The sequence below is a fragment of the Populus alba genome, chromosome 19 (assembly GCF_005239225.2).
Source record: "Populus alba chromosome 19, ASM523922v2, whole genome shotgun sequence".
In the NCBI taxonomy this organism is placed as follows: Eukaryota; Viridiplantae; Streptophyta; class Magnoliopsida; order Malpighiales; family Salicaceae; genus Populus; species Populus alba.
In genome coordinates, this window is record NC_133302.1 from 22,076,897 (window position 1) to 22,097,528 (window position 20,632).

At 32.1% G+C, this 20,632-nt stretch overlaps 2 protein-coding genes and 2 non-coding genes across 5 annotated transcripts; 3 read left to right on the forward strand and 1 right to left on the reverse strand.

Moving 5' to 3' along the window:
• Positions 1-259: 259 nt before the first annotated feature.
• On the forward strand, positions 260-1,832 carry LOC118044204 (transcription repressor OFP4). Its single transcript, XM_035052410.2, has one exon. The coding sequence runs from the start codon at positions 549-551 to the stop codon at positions 1,707-1,709; it is 1,161 nt and encodes a 386-aa protein (XP_034908301.1). The 5' UTR covers positions 260-548; the 3' UTR covers positions 1,710-1,832.
• Positions 1,833-3,927: 2,095 nt separating this feature from the next.
• LOC118044205 (probable serine/threonine-protein kinase WNK4) lies at positions 3,928-9,120 on the reverse strand. Of its 2 annotated transcripts, none has more exons than XM_035052413.2 (7): positions 8,301-9,120; positions 6,542-6,807; positions 6,221-6,444; positions 5,969-6,126; positions 5,584-5,890; positions 5,082-5,381; positions 3,928-4,647 (listed from the first exon to the last, which is right to left on the reverse strand). In XM_035052413.2, the coding sequence occupies exons 1-7, from the start codon at positions 8,391-8,393 to the stop codon at positions 4,223-4,225; spliced, it is 1,773 nt and encodes a 590-aa protein (XP_034908304.1). In that variant the 5' UTR covers positions 8,394-9,120; the 3' UTR covers positions 3,928-4,222. The 2 variants fall into 2 exon arrangements, with proteins under 2 accessions (XP_034908304.1, XP_034908303.1); XM_035052412.2 differs by having other exon boundaries at positions 3,928-4,692; positions 8,301-9,115.
• Positions 9,121-19,867: 10,747 nt separating this feature from the next.
• TRNAG-GCC (transfer RNA glycine (anticodon GCC)) lies at positions 19,868-19,938 on the forward strand. The gene has a single exon. It is a non-coding gene; the product is annotated as a tRNA-Gly (tRNA).
• Positions 19,939-19,944: 6 nt separating this feature from the next.
• On the forward strand, positions 19,945-20,034 carry LOC118044245 (small nucleolar RNA snoR114). The gene has a single exon (XR_004686754.1). It is a non-coding gene; the product is annotated as a small nucleolar RNA snoR114 (small nucleolar RNA).
• Positions 20,035-20,632: the final 598 nt, after the last annotated feature.

Consider the following 20,632-nt stretch of genomic DNA (forward strand, 5'->3'; position numbering starts at 1 on the left):
ATGGAATATCATCATTTAAGAAACATGGAATCATGGGAAAGAACACAGCACTTAGTAGACATATGGGCCTTGATTAATGCTAAAATCATCATTACATTCTCTTAACCCTTGCTTTGGCTACGCAAAAGATGAGGCCCCATATGAGTAGTTTTGACAAATCTTCAAGTTGCAGCAAAAATATTGGCTGCTGGCCTCAGGAGTGTGTATAAAATGGTACAAGTGATTGACAGACTAAACTTTAGCCAACGTTTTCAAGCCCTTAGTTTCTTGTAGTAAAGTTGAATTTAAGAGATCATTATGCATAACAAACCCTGATTTTGTTGGTGTAATCCAAAACAAAAGATCTGATTATGGAATTCTGCTTGTGGTCATGATGAAAAGTCGTTTTGATAATAGGCTTTCTCAACACTCCTTGCTTTCAAGCTGAACTTTTTTCTAGTGAGCCCCATTTATTCTACCTTTTATAGTCCAGACATTGTAGCTCTTTTCATCTTTTTTCAGGTATCAAAGAGAGGGAAAGGTGTAAACCATCTCAGAGAGGGAAAGAAATGGGCAATTACAGGTTTAGATTGTCAGATATGATACCAAATGCCTGGTTTTACAAGCTCAAGGACATGAGCAAAGGCAGAAAGCAATACACCTCTCAAGCTTTCAAGAAAAAACCACCCCCAGGAAATGTAACATCACAAAAACCCAACATTTCTCATCAAAGATACTCTTATTGCTTCACCACAGAACCTGGAAGAGCTGAGAAATTCCACTACAATTCACCTGTAAATCCAAAAGCCTCAGATACTCACTTTCCTGATCTACCAAGAAAATCATCCAATAAAAGAAACAAAAGAAAAACCATTTACAAGCCTTCTCCAAAACTGGTCTCCACATTCTCTGCTGATTGTAGCTGTCGCGTAACGGTTAACTCAAACCTGACCAAGTCAATTCCAGGTGATTCACCTGACTACTCTAGCTCTCCTGCTGAGAGCTCCTATGATGAGCTTGGCTTCTTATCAGAATCTGATGAAGATGACGGTTTTCTTGTTCCTGATTCAATTGATCATCAATTATCGTCCTGGTCTAGCTCTTGCAACTGTAATGTTAGCTCTTCAACCGCTGACATTATCATTGACATGAATGAAGAATCCTATGAAAGGAAAATCAAGGAGGTTGAAGGGTTTGGCAGGATCCCCGAGCTAGAGCTTCCTCGAATATTGACCAAGCCAGCAAAATTCAACGACAAAGAAACTGAAGTTACTCAGTTCAGAAGAAGTTCATCTAAATTGGAAGGGGTAAAAGCACATAGGTCTCTCTCTGTCAAGATTGTCAATGAGAGAAGCATTAGGACTCGTAAAGAGCAAAAGAACAATCCTCCTTCAAGAAAGTCCTCAGCGAATTCGACAGGGATAAAACTCCGAGCTAATACTCCAAGAATTGCAAGCAGGAAAATCCAGGCTTGTGCTCGAAAAGGCGTGTCATTTTCAAGAAACAAGACGCTTTCAGAGAGCTTCGCAGTGGTTATGTCCTCAGTTGATCCACAGAGAGACTTCAAGAATTCAATGGTGGAGATGATTGTGGAGAACAATATCCAGGATTCAAAGGATTTGGAAGAACTTCTTGCTTGTTACCTTTCACTCAATTCAAAAAAATATCATGATTTCATTATCAAGGCATTTGAGCAAATCTGGTTTGACATGACTGACCTTCACTTGTAATTGTAAAATCTTGTTAGATTATCAGATGCATGAATAATATGATCTTGTAAATGTTACAGCTTGAATGAAAATTTCTATCCTTTCTTACAATCATTGGCTTCCCAAGTTGAAATATTTTAGTTCCAAATTATTTTTCCTCCTTGGAGTCTCATGAAGAATTTTTCCAACCTTTGGTTGCCTCCCCTCAGGGGGATTCTAAAATTTTAAATCCAAGCAAAGCCACTGAGTCAAAAACTGACAGTAGAACACTTGACTTTTGTTTTTGTGCGTAAACTAAAAGGAAGTTTGACATTTGTCACAACAGGCTCCTGTTGGTATCAGATTGTCTGAAGAAAACAATCAGCTGGAATGCAAGCTAATGGATCATGATGAAGGACTGAATGATCATAACATGCTATGATTGCCAGCTGCATGAGCATGAGCCTTTTGAGTTTGAGACATGGTTGAAGTGAAAGTTGACTTTGAACAGACAAGACTTCCTCATGCATGGATAGCTTTAATCAAGGTTGGTTGAGTGAGGTCATATCGTATTTGGTAAAGAACACCTTAATAATTAACTTAAGAAAAACCTTTATCATGCTATTAAAGATAACATCATAGGCTTGATTATTAACTTTCACATGTTAATTTTGTATTTAATTTGTAGCTGTAACACCTCTTAGAAAATTTGGATATTCAAAGAGAACTGAAAAATGGGGGCACTCAACTGTATAAACCTGCTCTCAGACTTGCCATTGCTTTCCTACTCAGGTCCAGATAGGCCGGATCATGTGCCGGTTTGGTATCGGAAAACGTTTAACCTAAGATAGGAATTATTAGAATCCTTACACAAACAGGTAGTCTTGTACCTTGGTAAATTTGTTAGAAATTTTTACTAATGTAACCATTATTGAACCTTTTAGCAGAAAGTTGTTTCATAGCCAATATATTGTAAAACAGGACCACAAATTCTTATGTTACCTTTAGGTATAGAATTGGCGCTTTGGTGACAAGTTATGTCCCTTTGTTGTTTAGTCATGTAGATTTGTTGAAGATTTTGAAGTTTTGAACCATCATGAAGTGCCAAAAACTATTTGTTCGATTAATTTCTTTAATTAAATCTAAATATAGGAAAATCCAAATAACAGGCATGCAGAGAGTTGTAATTTTCAACTTTTCAGGTGGTGATAGGCCTAGCAGCAGCAGCAGTTACACTTTTCAACTCTCCCTAGGTTTCTAAACTAATTTACCATCTCTTACTGCTCATTTTTCTGACATGTTTTGAATGGCTAGTCCCATCAGAAGAAAAGATAGAAGAAAACTGAATGGCCAGGACAAGACTAGTATGCTGTTATGATCAGGAAATAAGCAAGACAGACAATTTAGGTCAGTGTAATTAATAGCCGCAGTTTTTTTTGGTTTTATCACTTTTAAAAAAAATAAAATAACATAGTACAAGGAAAGCAGCAAGTAAAAAATAAACTGATACAATTTATGATATATAAAAAAAAGAGAGTAGTATTATTGAATACTAATAATTAATTTTGTACCCTATTTGATAGTATTTAATGTTTTCACACTTTAAGCCAATTCTTTATTTGTTTCAACAGATTCTTTGACAGCTACTTCCACACATAATATACAACACTAAATTTTCGAACCCCTCAATCAGATCCAGTTGGATTAAAGTTATGAACTAACAGATAAGTATTTACTGTCAACAACTTGTATCAAAGTCAGAAACCTCAATGGCTGCATTATTTGAGAAAAGGTGGGAGGATCATAATTCAGGCAGGATCCACCCGGCAAAACTTAATGGAAAACGATTGGGAACTGCAGATGGTACACAAATGTGAAATCTCTACAGTTAATCCTTTGCAATTATGGACATGAAGAACACAGCATGCTGTACTGCATTATTTGGTTTCAATGATGCATTGTTTCCAATTGTTTCACTATATTGACAAAATACTAAATGCTATCATGCAATACATAACTATTGATAGCTTGATTATTGCAAGCTCAAAATTGTAGACCACACATTAGTTGAAACTGTTGTTGCTTTTACTCTGTCAAATTTTCAGCCTCAGGATCTCCACCTTTCAGGTTGAGCCCTAAAATGTATACTGGCATGGCTTCTTGGAAGCTTTTCATATGGGGTTTCACATGAGAAAAATTGGAAGCAGAATTTCACAAAAAGCAGAGCTTTGAGTATAAACGCTTAAGATTTTCCCGTGGGTGCAAGTAAAAGAAAGCAATATAACTTCAATGCAAAATACAAGCTAGTATCATCCAACACAAACCATGTAAATACATATTTACACTGAATGTATCTAGCATTCTAGTACCTTCAACCTCAGAATTCTTAATACCAGCTTACACGGATGCCAAACAAAGCTTCCTCTTATTGTTTTTGTAGACTTACTGCGTAAGGGGTAATTTATCTGCTACCTAAAAGCATTTTCTCTATAGCTTCATTCTGGAACAAGATCATCAATTCTCTCATTCATTTTTGACATGGAGAAAAGCTAATTTTAATGTCTTCTGCTCGAAGTCCGTTGTGACGCCTTTTTGCAAACCTCGGCAGGTGCCTGAAAACCAACATCCTCTACATCTCCTACTGTCTTGGACAATCGTCGCTTGTGCACTTCTTCCACCAGCGATCGGTGTAGTAGCTGGCTACGAATATCTACCAGTGATCGGTTCCTTGTTAATCTACGACTGTCCATCATCCTTTTGCTTTTAGAGCTAGAAACTCGACTTTGTGATTCCAGCAAAACCTTGCAGTTGTTGTGGGCATTTGTCGCCAGTACCTGGCCAATATTGGAATTTGAATTTTCTCGAGGACAGAATCTTGTTGAATTTTGAGTCCTCGTGTCCAGATGTTTCTCCCTCCTTGTTGTGCTTAAATCAAGCTTGTGCTCATCGCCAGAGATGTAGTTCAAGCAAGAATATGATCCTGAGTGTGAAGAGCTTTGAGAGCTGGTATCATCAAACAAATCATCTGCAACAGCAGTTGTTTCCAATTGATTTTGTGATATTGAAACATTAACCTAAGGCCCAGCAAGCATATTCAGAATTAACTAGCTTTTTCGATTTTCCTATCAGAACGAACATGGGATACCTAGCATGTTCTGGCTGTAGCGTACAATTGTTCCTATACCAATTCTTTTGAAAAACTTTGATTAGCATTTCCAAAATTCTAAGAAATTAGTTTCTTTGAATAAAAGGAAGATATTCCTACTTGATTTTGACAAAATTCAGGGCCTGAAGATACATCAGACAGACCAAGGCCAAGCAATAATTAACTAATTCTTTGATTAGGCTAACTAATCCATGGCTCAAATAGGAACTACATAACAGCTAAGCTGTAAGGCATTATGGGAGACATACCTCGGAGCAAATGTGGCATTAATCCTGATAGGGATGAATGAGATGATGAATATGAGGAAGAGTGGAATGGATGATTATGCCCATCATCTTCTTGGTAATCAAATATATGGCGGGGTTCAGTGTCAGGTAAGTCCCATTTCTTCCAGTTTGGCACTAGATCAGAGATCGCCCCGTCAATCATATCAGCAATTTCAAATGGTTCCCAGTCACCAATCTCAAGCTCCTTGACCATCTCCATTGCAACATCAATCGGTGTGTCATGTAGAATGTCGAAAGGAAAAAATATGTTCCTAGGAGTTCCTGCAAGAAAACATTGAAGGGGAAAGCACTTCAGAAACATGCTTGTCTACAAATACTGGCCAGTTAACAAAGCTTATGAAAGCCACACTGTCATCAGTATGGCAGAAACTATGAAAACTCCTTTTTTTCAGCAACAAACAAACAATTCCTGAAGAACAAACGTTTTAAAACACTTGCATTGAAAGAGAAATTGTTCCCTTACCATCTTCATTAGCAATTTGCACTTTAAGGAAGATGGTATCGTCACGGTTCAGCTTCCCTGTGATTATCATGTCTGTCCTTGGGGGATTATCGTTTAGTTGGAGTTTCTCCATTTCCCTCTCATTCAGAAATGACTTTTGATTTCTGATCCTTGGAACCTGTGACAGTTCAGCTTCATCAGATGCAAAAAATGGATCAAGCAGTAGCTCTTTTGCTGGCAATCTCTTTGAAGCAGTTTCTAAGCATTTTCCAATAAACCTCTGAGCTTCCAAGTCCTGAATCCGGTAGAATACTGCTGGTAACTTCCCCTGCATAACAAAAGTATTATACTGGGCATGCTCTAGCTCACCAGAAATTACGAGTGTTACTATGAAAACAGACTTTACCGATGTTACTTTCTTGTAAATTTGTGCTGGATTAGTACATTCACTATACGGGTATTCGGCTGTGAGCATCTCCAATACACACATGCCAAATGAGTAGATATCAACTAGTTCATTGTAATTCTCCTCGTATAGTTCTGGTGCCATGAACTCCGGAGTGCCTGAAAATGGTTCCCGAATCGTAGAGATATAATACAAGTCAGAACAAATGGAGCAGGCATCGATCCATGCATCAATGAAGGAAAAAACGACTACCTATGACACTGTGTGCTGATTGGGAACCCCGGAGTATGGCTGCAAGACCTAGATCACCAATCTTGACCTGTCCAAGATGGCCATTGACAAAGATATTGTCACATTTTAGGTCTCGATGAATTACAGGAGGATCATGGCCATGTAGATACTCGATGCCTTCTAAGATTTGTCGAGCCCATTTCTTGATGGCTCGGATGTTCACACGGGTATACTTTTGGCGATATCTGCAAAACAGCAGATAGTTCTTGCGTTATGGCATAAAACGCATCAGGTTAAAGGATCATGGCCACGTAAACAAAATTGAATTGCGAAGGAAATTACTGTCTGAGAGTTCCTGAAGTAAACATTTCAGTGATGAAGTTAAAGGTTTTTCCACGAACATCAATCCAAGAGGCGTAAAATTTGATGATAGAGTCATGATTGAGGATTCTTAGCAGATGAACTTCTGAGTATAGCCTCTGCAAATCCTCTGGTGAGCAAAGCACCCGACTGAGTTTAGCCTGGTTCCATGCCACCTCGATTCCCAAGAACTCATCTATTGCCTTGTACACTGTTTTCATTGCTCCTCTGCCAAGAACTTCTTCGAACTATTGATTTAAAACACATTCAATTCTTGTCATAAGTGGATACGCTAATCTTTTTCAGTATTCCCATCAATCAAGTAATCAATCAATCATCTCATAGAAGAACTAAATTGAAATCTTGGATTAAACATACGTGTCAATCATCACTCGAATCAATCATACATATTTTCCATCCCAAAGGTATAACATAGTGATGATGTGCTTGCAGATGTGTCTATGAACCATACAAACAAGTTAAAGCTCGCGAAGAAGGCTACGTATGTAAAAAGTATAGTATGACAAAAATAACTATAATTTTAGATATAATCATTAAATTAGATTTAAATTTGGTTGGGAGGTTCTACAGGCAATATCTAGTGGTTGTAACTAGCCGAGATCTTGAAGGCTTCAAATTAGTTCCATGAATTGTTGTTTTAATTATTTTTCTTGTTAATTTTATATTTTAATAACTATTCCTACCTATATAGCTTCTGATTGTTTTGGTTAGGTTTAGCTCTATATAAACAATTGGAGTATTATTTTGTCCATCAAATTATTAAACTATAGGCTTTTAGAAAATTTCAGAATTTTATTTATTTATTTCACTACAATTTATTTAAAACCGTAACCTTAGAAATTGAAAATTCCAGTTTCTATCGATACTATATACGCTGCGTAACCTAACACAAATCATTGATTAACTACTAAACTAAAAAAAAAAAAAAATCAATTAAGATCATTGGTAGCACCGAAACTAAATAATAATTGTCTGTAATATCTACGAATCATAGCCTATACGGTCTTTGCAGTTTGCACAAATTCTTTAATTAACTGGTAATTCAATAAGTACCCCCAACGAGTGTGTTAATATATAAATCATCACTTTTAGGGATGATTAAAACCAAAAAAATATAACATAAACAAAGATTAGGACAGTGACTTCCCAGCTGAAAAAAGAAAAGAAAAGGTTTTATCCTACTAAATTATATATTAAGATTCATGTATTGACATGGTAAAAATGGACGTGTGATAACTAAAACAATTCATTACCCTGTGCAATCATGTCTAATTAACCTCCTCAAACTACACATTCTCAATTAATATTACATGTATTTTATACAATAAACTAATTAATAATACAAGTTGTGTCCTAGATTAAACCTAAGTTTTGTTACATCAAACTTGACAGGACAACATCACTTGCATCGACATGGAATAGTTTTTTCCCGATCTTATGAACAACACTATCTTGTACAGTCCAATCTAATCCAGTCTCGTCAAGATCAAATACACATGCTAAATGAACCCTAGATTGTGAGTTAAGGTAAGACATGGTGAAGGTACAAACTAGTAGACCTTTAACCTTCTATCCAATGCTATGAGAATCAATGCAAATTGTAGAAGTAATTGCAAGAAGATGAGAACAAAACAGATGCATGAAGACAACAAATGCATACATGCATAGATACATACATACATATATGATGATGATGATGATAAAAAAGGCTGAGACTTACCCGACCATAACGGCCTGTCGGATCGGTTTCAGCATAGCCATGATCAGCCTTGGTTTCATCAAAAGGACGCACTTCAACATGCTTTCTAGACATCCTTATGATATGGCCAAAACTTTTGCAAACTTTATGGAAAAATATAGGGAAAATAGAAAAGACTTAAGGGCTTTAGGACGCACGTAGATATTGTCTGTGTAGCTAGCTATATAACTAATTCTAAGCAAAAGATCGATGTGCCCTAAATCCGGGGCTTCCCTTCATGATTTTCATAAGAGAAAACACCAAAGAGAAGCCAGAAGAGTCTCGAGTAGTCTATCCTTAGCATGATCCAAGCCATCTCTACAACCCCACTTGAAGATATTATGTCGTACTTGTTTGAAACCATTTGGGGTGAAGTTAAGAAAAAAACAAATATTGAATTTGTCTTAGAACTGACAAGACAGTATTATGGGAACTGATGAAAAATTTGTTGGCTAGTTTTGCTGAGGGTGGAAAAGCAAAAATATCATTTGCAAACAAGGGTATAGTATAGGCAAAATATATATATGTGTGTGAGTTTAATTAGGTAGATATAGCTGCAATGACTCGAAGAATTCTGAATTTGAAGAATCCGTGGCCACTCTTTGTTGGAGACATTTGTGGATGATCAAGAGAACCCAAAATGATGTATTGTTAGGATGTTGGTGTAGAGAGGAAAGATGGATGTTTGAGAGAGCTTTTGGGAAGATAATATGGAACGCTAGCCAAGATGCAAAAACGTTTTAAAGAAGATGGCTGTGATTGCAACTTCTTCACAAAAGGTGCTCAATAAATAAGGGGAAAGGTAGATGATTAAAGACGACACTATGTGGAAATATGTGATACTGTGCCATTATATGATCTTCCATGAAGGTGGTTGTCTGCATATTAAAAGCATATATTATAATCGTGGCTATGCTGAGTTTAATAAATTCCATCTATGAAAACCAATAATATAAATGTATTAAGGGTTACAAAATATCAAGTCCAATATTCTAACAAGTTAATTTAATGATTCATTGATTTAAAAATACCTTTCAAGTCAAGTTTTATTTTAAATTAGATTTTTTTAATTAAAATGATGCAATTTTATTTTAAAAGTAAAATAATATCGATTTTAATATATTTGATTATCAATTGATGACCTAAATCTTGTAGCGTATCAGCCTGAGTCACTTGTAATATACAATTTATATAATTTTTTAAAAAAGAAAAGAAACACATAGAAAAAGAAAATTGTGGGCATTTTTATATTTTTGTAGCTTCTTTCTTGTGTAGTTGAGAATTGTGAAGGAGAAAGATTCCTCCTCCTTATCATTAATCAGGATGTCAAGCTTGACTTTGATGCCATTATTGCAACTGAAATGACAACATTCACTCCATGATTTTTTGGCCACGCATATGTTTAGATATGGACGGCTTGGCTTGTTTGGATTATATGGTTGAAATTTTGTCAAATACCAAAAAACAAAATGAAGGAAAACTCAAATAGGCCCCAAACTATATAGGAATTTCAATTAAATCTCAAATATTTTTTCTTAATTATATCAATTGAATTTCCAATGATTCATAGGATTCTGATCAACTGAACCTTCAGTCCATGGCAGTCAATAGATTCCGTAAAAATCCTATATTTATGCGTAAAAATTTATCTTTTTTGTATAAAGATTGATGTTTTTATTTTAAAAAAGTAGTGAAATGGAAAAATCATTTGATTTTTTTTTTTTTAAGAAAAATATGAGGATACAATTGAGACTAAGAAGACTCAATTTAGAGATGGGTGGGTGATGTGAGAGATGCCAAAAAAAAATGATAATTATAACTCTCCTCTTTTCTTTTTCTTTTTTATCTTAGGTATAAGCAATTTTAATCTTAAATTACTTAAACTAATGTCAGATTATAGCACGAGGCAACTTATATAGGTTGCACCCACGAAATGAATACCCCATATTTTTTTAAAATACTCTTTCACGTGATTGTAACATCAACTTGAGGTTGCTTATTAATACGTTTTTATAATCTTTTCTAAGATTAAAATATTGACTAATTAGCTGAATTAAAGCTCATAGGATAATATTGTACATAGCTGCAGAAGACAAAATGGATTAGCAAAGTTGACTCTAATTAATAAAAATTAAGATATATTAATATTAGAAAAAACTCATATAAAAATCTGCCAAAACCATCAAAGGTGTATCTTCTTATGTTAATTAAATGATATCCTAATACCAATGGGCCATTTTCAATTAGATGATTATGTCTAATCCATGGTTTAATAATAAAACAAGTTCATTAAACACTAAATAAATAAAACTTTATTGATGGTGTTTTCATCATGGTTATAAATTATTGATGAAAAGACCAAAAAAATATTGGCACTAAATAAATAAAATACGCCAACCAAGATTATATTGGTCATTCCATTCATCACTAAATAAATTACCAATGAAGTATTTTGTCACTTGATTTGTAGGTATAATCTAAGTATTGTCGATGGGTTAGATAATGGAATTGGTGATAGAATATCCATGACTAACTCCGTCCAAGATTCTAAAACTTTTTAATTATTCTTGTAATTTTCTAATGAAATAGTACCTCTATTTTTGAGGATAATATTGTACCGATGGATTTTTTTGTCTATCAATGATTCTATTGGAAAATTAGTATTTTTTTTTGTTTTTTTAGTTAAGTAGTTGTTAAATTAAAAAGAAAAAAAAATCACAATAAAATCAAACATCATCAATTTTATTAAACATTAAAATTTTATTAATTTTAATATTAATTTTGCAACAATAAATACATCGTTACATAAATGAAGATGGAGGTGGAGAATCCTGAGCCAAAAGAACCGAAATGTGAAGTAAGGTAATATGAAGCCATATACTCCATCATTTTCTCTCAATTTGTCCTATTTTTCTGTTTTAATTTGGCTATCATTTCTTCTTCTAATTTAGCTACTCGCTCCTGGACTTACTCTAGGATCCTCAATTCAAATTCTAGCATCGACTAGCTTGGTTAGATTGGTTGTGTGCTTAAAGTTGAAGCAATACAACCTAACCTCGTTTCTCTAGTCAATCCCATAGGCATCTCATATACATAATTCCTATTAGGTCCATCAATTTCTCTAGTCTCCAACAACAACTAAGTATTATGAGGAGGATGGGTGGAAGTGTATTCTCTATAGGCTTCTAATATACTCTGCTTTACCTAATTATAGGTAAAACCAAATAAAAAACTTTTTTGTTTATCGGAATGCAAAACCAAATAGAATGCCTTATATTGTAAAAACTACATCATACAATTCTTCACCTGATAGCATTGACGGTGCAACATCCTTTTTAGCTTTACATTTCAAGAAGTTTTTTTGTTGTTTCTGTATCGATGATGACTTGGTAAGAATCTCCATTAACAATAAAAAGAAAATTGGCACCATTCATTAAGGTAAATTCCTTATTAATTTTTATAGAATATGAACAAGATAATTTTTCATGTGTGCTCAAACCCGAAACCATCTTATATGTGGGAAAATAATTAATAGTTCATATCAATGTTGTCTTCATCTAAAAATTTTGTTTTCTTAAAACATCATTTGGAAAAGCCTTTATTAACTATAACCAATTCAACTCATTAATCAACAGTTAAAGATAAACATTTATATTCATACCTCAGACTATAACGACCTGGTATGACATAGACAATTGCATTAATTTAAGTTTCATAAAAATCTAGGGACAAGTTATAAACTGTTAGTATGACTAACCAATAAGAATAAGGTGCAACAAAGGATCCAAATAGATTAAATCCATTTGTACACAAGCTAAGACGTACATTATATGGTTCTATTAAAAACTACGGATGCACTTTATTAAACTACTTCTAAGCTTCACCATCATAAGGATGCACTATGAATTCATTCACCACATCATGTGAATGATATCATGTTGTGTGACCAACAGTCTTTGGAGACATAATAACATTTACAATTTAAAAGTGATTGAGAAGTATCTTAATTTTTTATATATATGGTAAGTGTATTTCCTCTACCACTATTAGGTTTACACCAAGTATGTTGATAGGTTTTGCACATGGTAAAATTTGCATATTCACCATAGTACAACATGTAAAAGTTTGAACACATATCAGGTTTTTAGTATCCTAGGCCAAGAGATTTAATCATTGATTTTACAACATAGAAATTCTTTTTTAGTCCCTTCCTTTCAAGTAACATATGTTTAGCCCATTCAATGATGTATTTTAATCGGCTTACTCAAACCATAATTTGACTTGATGATAAACACTCGTACAATGGACAAAAATTTATTGTGAGTTGTACATTTATCTCATAATGGTTCATCAAAATTTTTTAAAAGTTCAAAAAACCTAATTGCATCTGCATTTAGTTTCTCTTCTAAATGGATGTTACGTGAATCTTAACATGAATAACCATGATTCATTCCTATTGCATCCATCACCGCACTTCTATAAGCATTACTTTTATCATCTACAAACCCGTGTATATTGCTAAAACAAGAAGTTGAGCCAACTATCTTTTTTAATATGGTTTTGTAAGGAACATAGATTTCTCTGTGTGTAAACCAATACAAATATTAATTGATGAACCTTTTTTAAGTAAATACATCATCGTAATATTTTTATGGTGAAAATTTTTATTTTTACACTACACACATGGATATCAAATTTCACATGTACTAATATTATTTGGTTTAAAAAGTATGAAATTAACCTCTTAAAGATAATATTACTTATACAACCTTCCAGGAAAATCTTGATATATACAAAAAAGATCATTCATTACTTAATTATAAAACCGCTATAGAATAATATTGATTGTATGGTTTTGAATCTATTTTTTTTTTTTTTTTGCTTCATAAATTCCATTGATAATTACCAATGAACACAAATTCATCTTTATTTCTGTCAGAAACTATCAATGAAAATTCTTTGTCGCCCCACTGGAAATTTGCAATGGGTTTTTTGTCACCATTTAAGTTGCTATTTACCTATTTTCTAGTAATGGTTTTCCACTAGTTTTAATACATTTTTATTTGGTCTACTTATGATGTAGGTATAGGTGCATGGAATTTTATCTACTCTCCTCGATTCAATTTTTTTAAGATTTTTACAATAAAGTGTTCGATTTGCATAGGTGTAGAAATTAATCTGGATAGAAGAATTTAAAATAATGTTTAGTTACTGTTCTGAGATAGAAAAAAAAAAAAACAATAGATATAAATTATCAGACATGTCTTCATATCCTTATTGTTTTGAAATAACAAAAATTCACTCTAAAGCTGTTCAAAAACATATTTATATTATATGTTTTCCCCATTCCTTTCAAAGTGCCAAACAAACACTTTTGTATCTGTTTTGCTTTTTTTATTTCCTGAAATACTAATAGACTTCAACTCTCTCTTTTTAACATTTTAGATAAGCAGAGATAAACACTTGTACATCCTAAGAAGTATGTGTTTCACTTTTTAGGGATAAAAACAAATAAATATTTCCTTTTTAGGGTTTAAACTAATTAGTATTGTTGATTAGTACCTTAATATATTGATAATAATGAGCCATGTAAGCTAATTGGGCACGCTGCAAGTTTTTTCAGCTCAGCCAGCCGTCTCCCTCCCTCTTTTCCTGAGCTGAATGGCTCCATCGACTAGGGGCATGCCCACGATCTCATTTCACCAAACTACTTTTGTGATGGATTGACGATAAAGCTATGGCCTCCCGTTGTCAATTCCGTCTGATTTAGTATTCTTTATCAATTGCATGACATAAAGAGTCTTCTTTCCACTTACTAATTAATAGTCTGTTCTTATCCTCTTTTTGTTAATAGTTCTTTTAATCATTGTGGAACTCTTCCCTATTCTCTGATTCTTTAAGCTTTTCCTGACGTCAATATGATTGTTTTTGTCTCTAATTTATATCTTAATTAATTTGATTAAAAAAGAGTATAATCAGAAAGTGTCATTGATTGACCAGGTCTCTGCCTACCACGCACACTTCTCTTTACCATTTACCCTTTTTTCTTCTTTTTTGCTTTGGATGGGCAAAAAAAAACACGTGCTCATAGTTATAAAACTCGTCCTCATACATGATTTTAATCTTATATAGATTTAGTCATGGGTTGGATTACTTAATTGGAAACGATATTATTTAATTTTTTTAAAAAAAAAAAAAACAAGTTAAATTGTATCTCAATTCATCATAAAACTTACCTGAATTCATTGGGCTGGATGAAGTTTCATATCACTCTATTGTTTGTCGTTCAAAAGAAAAGGAGAATTTTGTTTCTCCCTCGTTGCAAATGAAATCTGTAAACGCATTGCATGTATCTTTTTCAATGTAATTGTTTGAAAGTTGATAAATATATAGAAAGCCGTTTATGCTTCATATTTATATCTGCACATGTATGTTTTATTAATTTATTTATCAATCAAGATAATAAAACATGACTCTTGTGAGCATGTTAAACATGTGTCTCCTGGTGAGTTCAACTCTAAAGTAAACTAAATAATAAAAAATAAAATCAAAAAATATAGAATAAAAACATTAAGAAAAAAAAACTTCGAATTAGCATGAGTTAACTCGACTAACTCGTAACTCAAGATATGAGATCAAGATAATCCTATAAAAAAAAAAATCACAAAATTGAAGGCCTAACAACCTAATATCAGTGGATGAAATTGAAAAAAAAATTTCTTAAAAAAAAACCTAAAAAAATATATATTGAAGTCAAATTAGGCTAATCTTCAAAACTTGTAATCCAGATAATGAGACTGAGTTACCTCATAAAATGCAAACCCAGAAAAATTATGAAAAAAAATTCTCAATCATCCAAAATAAAAAAATCAAAATAAATAGTAATTAAAAGAATAAAGACAGAATCTTATATAAAAATTAAATGAAATGAAAGAATGAGGGAATAAGTTGAAAAATAAATAAATAAAGAAAAGAATTAAAAAAAAATAAGGATCAAATATGATAAATGAAAAAAGCAAAGGAGGATGAAATTGAAAAAAAAATATAATTTTATAAATTATTTCAAATAAAACAAATAATAATCAAATAAACTCTGATCAAATCTAAAGGAGAAAAATCAAATGGCTATTTTAAAAAATTAAAGGGTTTGACTCGAAAAATTAAGGAGAAGAGAGGAAAAAAAAAAAGAAAAAAAAAATACCGTCAATACCAAATCAAAAGTATGTTGACTACACGCACCACCTGGATATGGAGGGGCCACCAAGGAGATTCTAATGCTATCTTGGAAAATGGTGTTTGGCAACCAGGCGTTGCCACATGCGCTGCCTGAAGTGCAGGAGCACTACCAACACATTGATACCTGCAATGCACGCATCAACTATTTTTTTAAATAATATTTATATTTATTAAATCAATAAATCACCCCTCAATCTTTCTAATTATAACAAACAAATAAAAAACATAATGAAAATAAAAAAAAACTCTTGGAATTAAGCTAAGTAAATTTTGAATTTAAGTATATTTTAGTCCTTTTATTATTTTGTAAAGGTTGAAAAGATTGAATAGCCCTTAAATTCAAGGTTAAATTCTTTTGCTTTTACTACCAATCAAGTCATTTATTGTGCTAAAAAAGTGAAAAGACCGATTTAATCCCAAATAATTTAATAATATCAATTGATCCCGTAAAAAAGTTATTTTAGCCCCTAATTTTCACTTCTTTAGCTTTTATCATGAAGAGCAAAAATATCATTACATTGTCATAGATGCATCTTAGTTTTTTTGTTTTTTTAAATATATATATATAAATCATTTGTGTCAACCGTAATTTACCAGGTTGAAATTTTAAATAAATTCATGAAATTAAAAACTCTAGACGGCTTGGGAAAAAGGAAATTATCACAGGAAGAAAAGGGAACAACATGATTCAATAAGCACTATATAATTGAAGCCATTAACTTGCATTATTGGATAATTTTTCAACGAACTCCCAGCGTGTTGCTTCATAATCATTTGATCTAGCAAATGGAATTTTACCAAAGGCATCAGCTTCCTCTATAAAAACATTACATAGCACAAAATAAGTTCTTGTAGTCTGCATAGAACAGAATATATGTGCAACAAGACAACCTTTTCGAGCACAAATTGGAGCTCTCGTACAATTATTGCTTGAATTTCTTACAAACGTGCTAAAAAAGTAGCACGGCAGCCACCATCGTAAAGTAAGTCAATCCACTTCTAACTGGAGAATTTTAGCAGTATTTTTTAAATTTTCTATGTCATTCTAAAATTGCAAATAATAATTCACATATAGTGGTTGTTTTTTTTCCTAGAGTTCTTCTTCTTCTTCTTTTTTGTCTCTGAATTGTTTTTGTCTTATTTGGTCCATTAATATTTAATTTTGTTGATATGGGATTTGTCTTTATAATTTATTGCTTTGCTTGTGTATGGAGACCCTCGTTGTGTCGTGTAGTGAATGTTCCCTTGCTCGAATATATATATATTGCTTTAGGTATTTTTTTTTAATTGATTTTTTTTTAAAAAAATTACTATTCAATATTGATTCGGTTAAAAATTAAGTTTTGTGATTTTTTTTTAGAGAATTATCGTAGTCTCATGAATCAAGCTATTTATTTGGAATGTCAACCCAGGCTAAGATCAGTCTTTCTTTTAGATTTTTTTATATCAATTTGTTTTTAGTTTCATCTTTTAACATTGAATTTTTTGAAAATTAAACTTCATGATTTTCTTTTCTTTACTTTACTTTTTAAAAGATTATATTGATCTCGTGATCTAAGTCATGGGTTTGGAAGGTTAGGTCCGGTTACTAAAGTCTTTTTTCGAGTTGTTTTTTTTTTTAAGATTGAATAATTTTTTAATTATATCCTTCAATATTGAGTTAATCTATTCACATGAACTGACTCACAGGGTTTCATGGCCTTGGTCGGGTTTGTTGGTGTTTTTATCCTTTTTATTAACATATTTGTTTTTTGATTTTGTCTTTCTACATTTGCATGGTTGGAAATTAAGCATCATAATTTTTTTTAATTTTATTTATATAAGGTTATCTCAACCTCATAATTCAAGTCATAATTTTGGCATAATAACTCCAATTATCTCGGTTACTTTTTTTTTAAAAAAAAAAAAAAAACTTTAATTTCATCATTCAACATTGAGTTGTATTGGAATTGAGCTTCATAATTTTTATTTTTATTTTACCAAGAATTCTTTTTATATAGGTCCTCATTATCTCTTTTTATTTTTTTAAATCTAGTCGATTTGTTATCATTGCTTTTTTTTTTTTTTTGTATCATATAATTAGATGAAGCCACTATTGAATCTAGTTAGGCCTATGACTTACGTCGCAAGATTTTTTTTATCCTTTTTGTTATGTTAAAAAAATAAACTTAGTTTACAACATAGTATAGACCACCTATCTAGTATGATGCTAAACATAATGTTTCTAAACCTTACTTGTTTTGATGCAGGGGCTAGGTGTAAAAAAAATTCAACTTGAAGTTAATCCAATTTGACCAGCTCAACTAGCAACCCAATTGAAACCCGGTTTTACTTTTATATTTTATTTAAAACAACATTGTTTAAACTTTTTAAAAAATGATATGATTAAATGTTTGTTATAATTGAATTTCTAATAATTAATTATTTCTAGAACTTGTAATAAAATCTTTTTCTCCATCAATATTCACTTATTATATATATAAACCCTTCTCTTCTTGTGAAATACTATAGAACAATAGAGATTACCCAAGAAAAATGCTACATAATCGATGTGTTGAAAATGAAATGACAGAAACATTGTATCTACCTAGCTTGCCATCAGCTTCACTTGGATTGAATGTAGAAAAACATAGGACATGTCAGCTATGGCTACCGAGAACGACTTTTCTTTGTTTCATTTCCATGGCAACATGGGGCCACAGTGATGGCTGGACCACGACAATAGAGCCCGCCACCAACTGGTGTTGTTCATGGAGGACCTCAGATGACAGGTGGAGAATCAAGTAATTAATTAATGGAGGTATTTAATTACAAGCATGATTATGGAATCAGTAATTAATGGTGATGATAATATATTAGTATCAAACCCTTCATCTCTCCTGTGTTTGCTTCAAAAGAATTAAGGCTTAACTGGACATTTTTGTTAAGAGAAATAATCGAATAATTGAAACAAACGAAGTGAGAGAAATAATAATTTTTGCTTACTTGTTAATTACTCATAGAAATGGAGGTTTAATAATTTGGTTTTACTAATACAAGGATTATGTGCTATTAGGTCCAATTAAAGTGTGATGTAAGGCTATGAAAAATTTAGTCATCTATGACATCATATGTTGATGTGGATCTAAAAATAAATAAATAAGAGTTTCCTTATTAATTAATAAAAGATCAAACCACCTTTGAGATACAATAAATATCTATAATGTCATTAAATAGCTTATCATGGACATATGGGCCACAATTTTATTTTATTTTATTTTTATTAATTTTTCAATGTTTTGTAATAAAAAAGAGTATAATTTTTAATTTTTAGAATTAAATGGGTTTTTAAGTTAGCTTGCATGTATCTTGATTAATCCCACGAGTTTTGAAATTAACAATCATGTAATCCTCAAATTATCTTAAGATTTATAAAATTTAAATTAATAATTTTTAGATAGCATAAATAAATTTAAAATTTAACTAATTAAATTATATCTCATTACAAGAGATAGGCACGTAATATTTCTGGAAACGTTACCTGCTTTTCATTGGAGGACAATCTTGGTCTTTGCTTAATTCACCATGTGTTATGCTTTGCAAACAAATAAATATTAAGTAACATAAAGCTTTTGAGTCTGGGGTAAGTGGGATTACAAACATATAAAATTAATTAAAGCAACTTAAATTATTATTACGGGTAATGAGAAATAAAATCTATTTAGTTTTTCTTCGGGATAGAAAACAAGAGGTCTAGACAAATATACCTGACTCTCTAGATGATCAGGAGAGGAGCACCTGCGATGTGCTGCAAATGAGGTTCCAACTCCCAGCATCATTTTAATATCGGAATTTTTACTCACTACCTGTATGAAAATCTTGGCAAGATACATGTCTGTAATTAATTCAAAACATAACGGAAAACGTATACATATAGTTAACATAAATAGACTGTTTGGAGAAGGAAGCGATGCTTGCTTCTACATAATAGAAAAGTATATATTTGTTTATTTATGTTATAGATATTATTATTTTTATTATAATTTAAAGTATTGATATAAAAAATATTATTGTGTTGTAATCATCTTTGAAATTCTTGATATAATTATTAATGTTATAAAATCATTATTTTTATTATAAATTTTTATAATAGTTTTCATAAAAATATAAAATAAACCCGCCTTTAATAATGGTAATTTCTAACAATGATTGATTCTAAATTCTTATGACAAATGTCGCTCTTTTATGACGTGTTTACTTTTTAACAGATGATTGATATTGGATTAGTAAGTAATGTATTTAATTATTTTTATATTGGAGAAGAGAATCAACAAGCACCAGTGGTCTAGTGGTAGAATAGTACCCTGCCACGGTACAGACCCGGGTTCGATTCCCGCCTGGTGCAAATCCTGAGCTGTGATGACCTCTGTGCTCAACGTGATGATAGGGTCTATCACTACCGTCTGATCATCATCGGACGAAAGCGAGCGCATCTGAGCTCTTGATTTCGTAATTTTGTTTTATTTTTCTTTTTTTTAGCAGAATAACATATCAACACACATGTATATTAGAGAATTTTTGTTTTCAAACTATATTGTAAGGCTGAGTTAAATTATTTAATGATAGACATACCTTTTTAATAATGATAATTATGAGTTGCAATACAACCTCTAAAAAAATAGCAACTTTTTTTTTTTTTTTTTACCAAAACTATTTCAATTAATTATTGCATTAGATATCATTTTTTTTCAATTTAATGTTGCGATTGGTTAATGTGAAGGAATAAAAATATGCTTGGTGAGAGAGACATCTCCATTGTCTTCGTTTTCTATGTCGAATCAGCAACCCAACACTGATTACAGATGATTCCTGGCCTTCTTTTCTAGAAATGGTGGTGTTAGTATGATCCAAGTTCTCCACTAATAAAAAAGGGAGAGATTATAAGAAGGGATCGTGTGACATGAAGAACAGGGGAGATTCATGACAAATTTCGGGGACACCTCGTCCACGCTTCGATTAAATGAAGGATGAGATGAACATCATAATGACAAAGATCTCAGGATTTCAACTCAACATTCTGGAAGATTTTCAGCACCCAG

What these genes read in the sequence shown, in the direction of transcription:
- LOC118044205 (XM_035052412.2), bottom strand. Translation starts at nt 8,393, where the DNA reads ATGTCTAGAAAGCATGTTGAAGTGCGTCCTTTTGATGAAACCAAGGCT. An exon ending in ACTTCAGGAACTCTCAGACA is followed by an intron (nt 6,445 to 6,541) that starts GTAATTTCCTTC and finishes GCTGTTTTGCAG; the next exon opens with ATATCGCCAAAAGTATACCC. An exon ending in TTTACAAGAAAGTAACATCG is followed by an intron (nt 5,891 to 5,968) that starts GTAAAGTCTGTT and finishes TTTGTTATGCAG; the next exon opens with GGGAAGTTACCAGCAGTATT.
- LOC118044204 (XM_035052410.2), top strand. Translation starts at nt 549, where the DNA reads ATGGGCAATTACAGGTTTAGATTGTCAGATATGATACCAAATGCCTGG.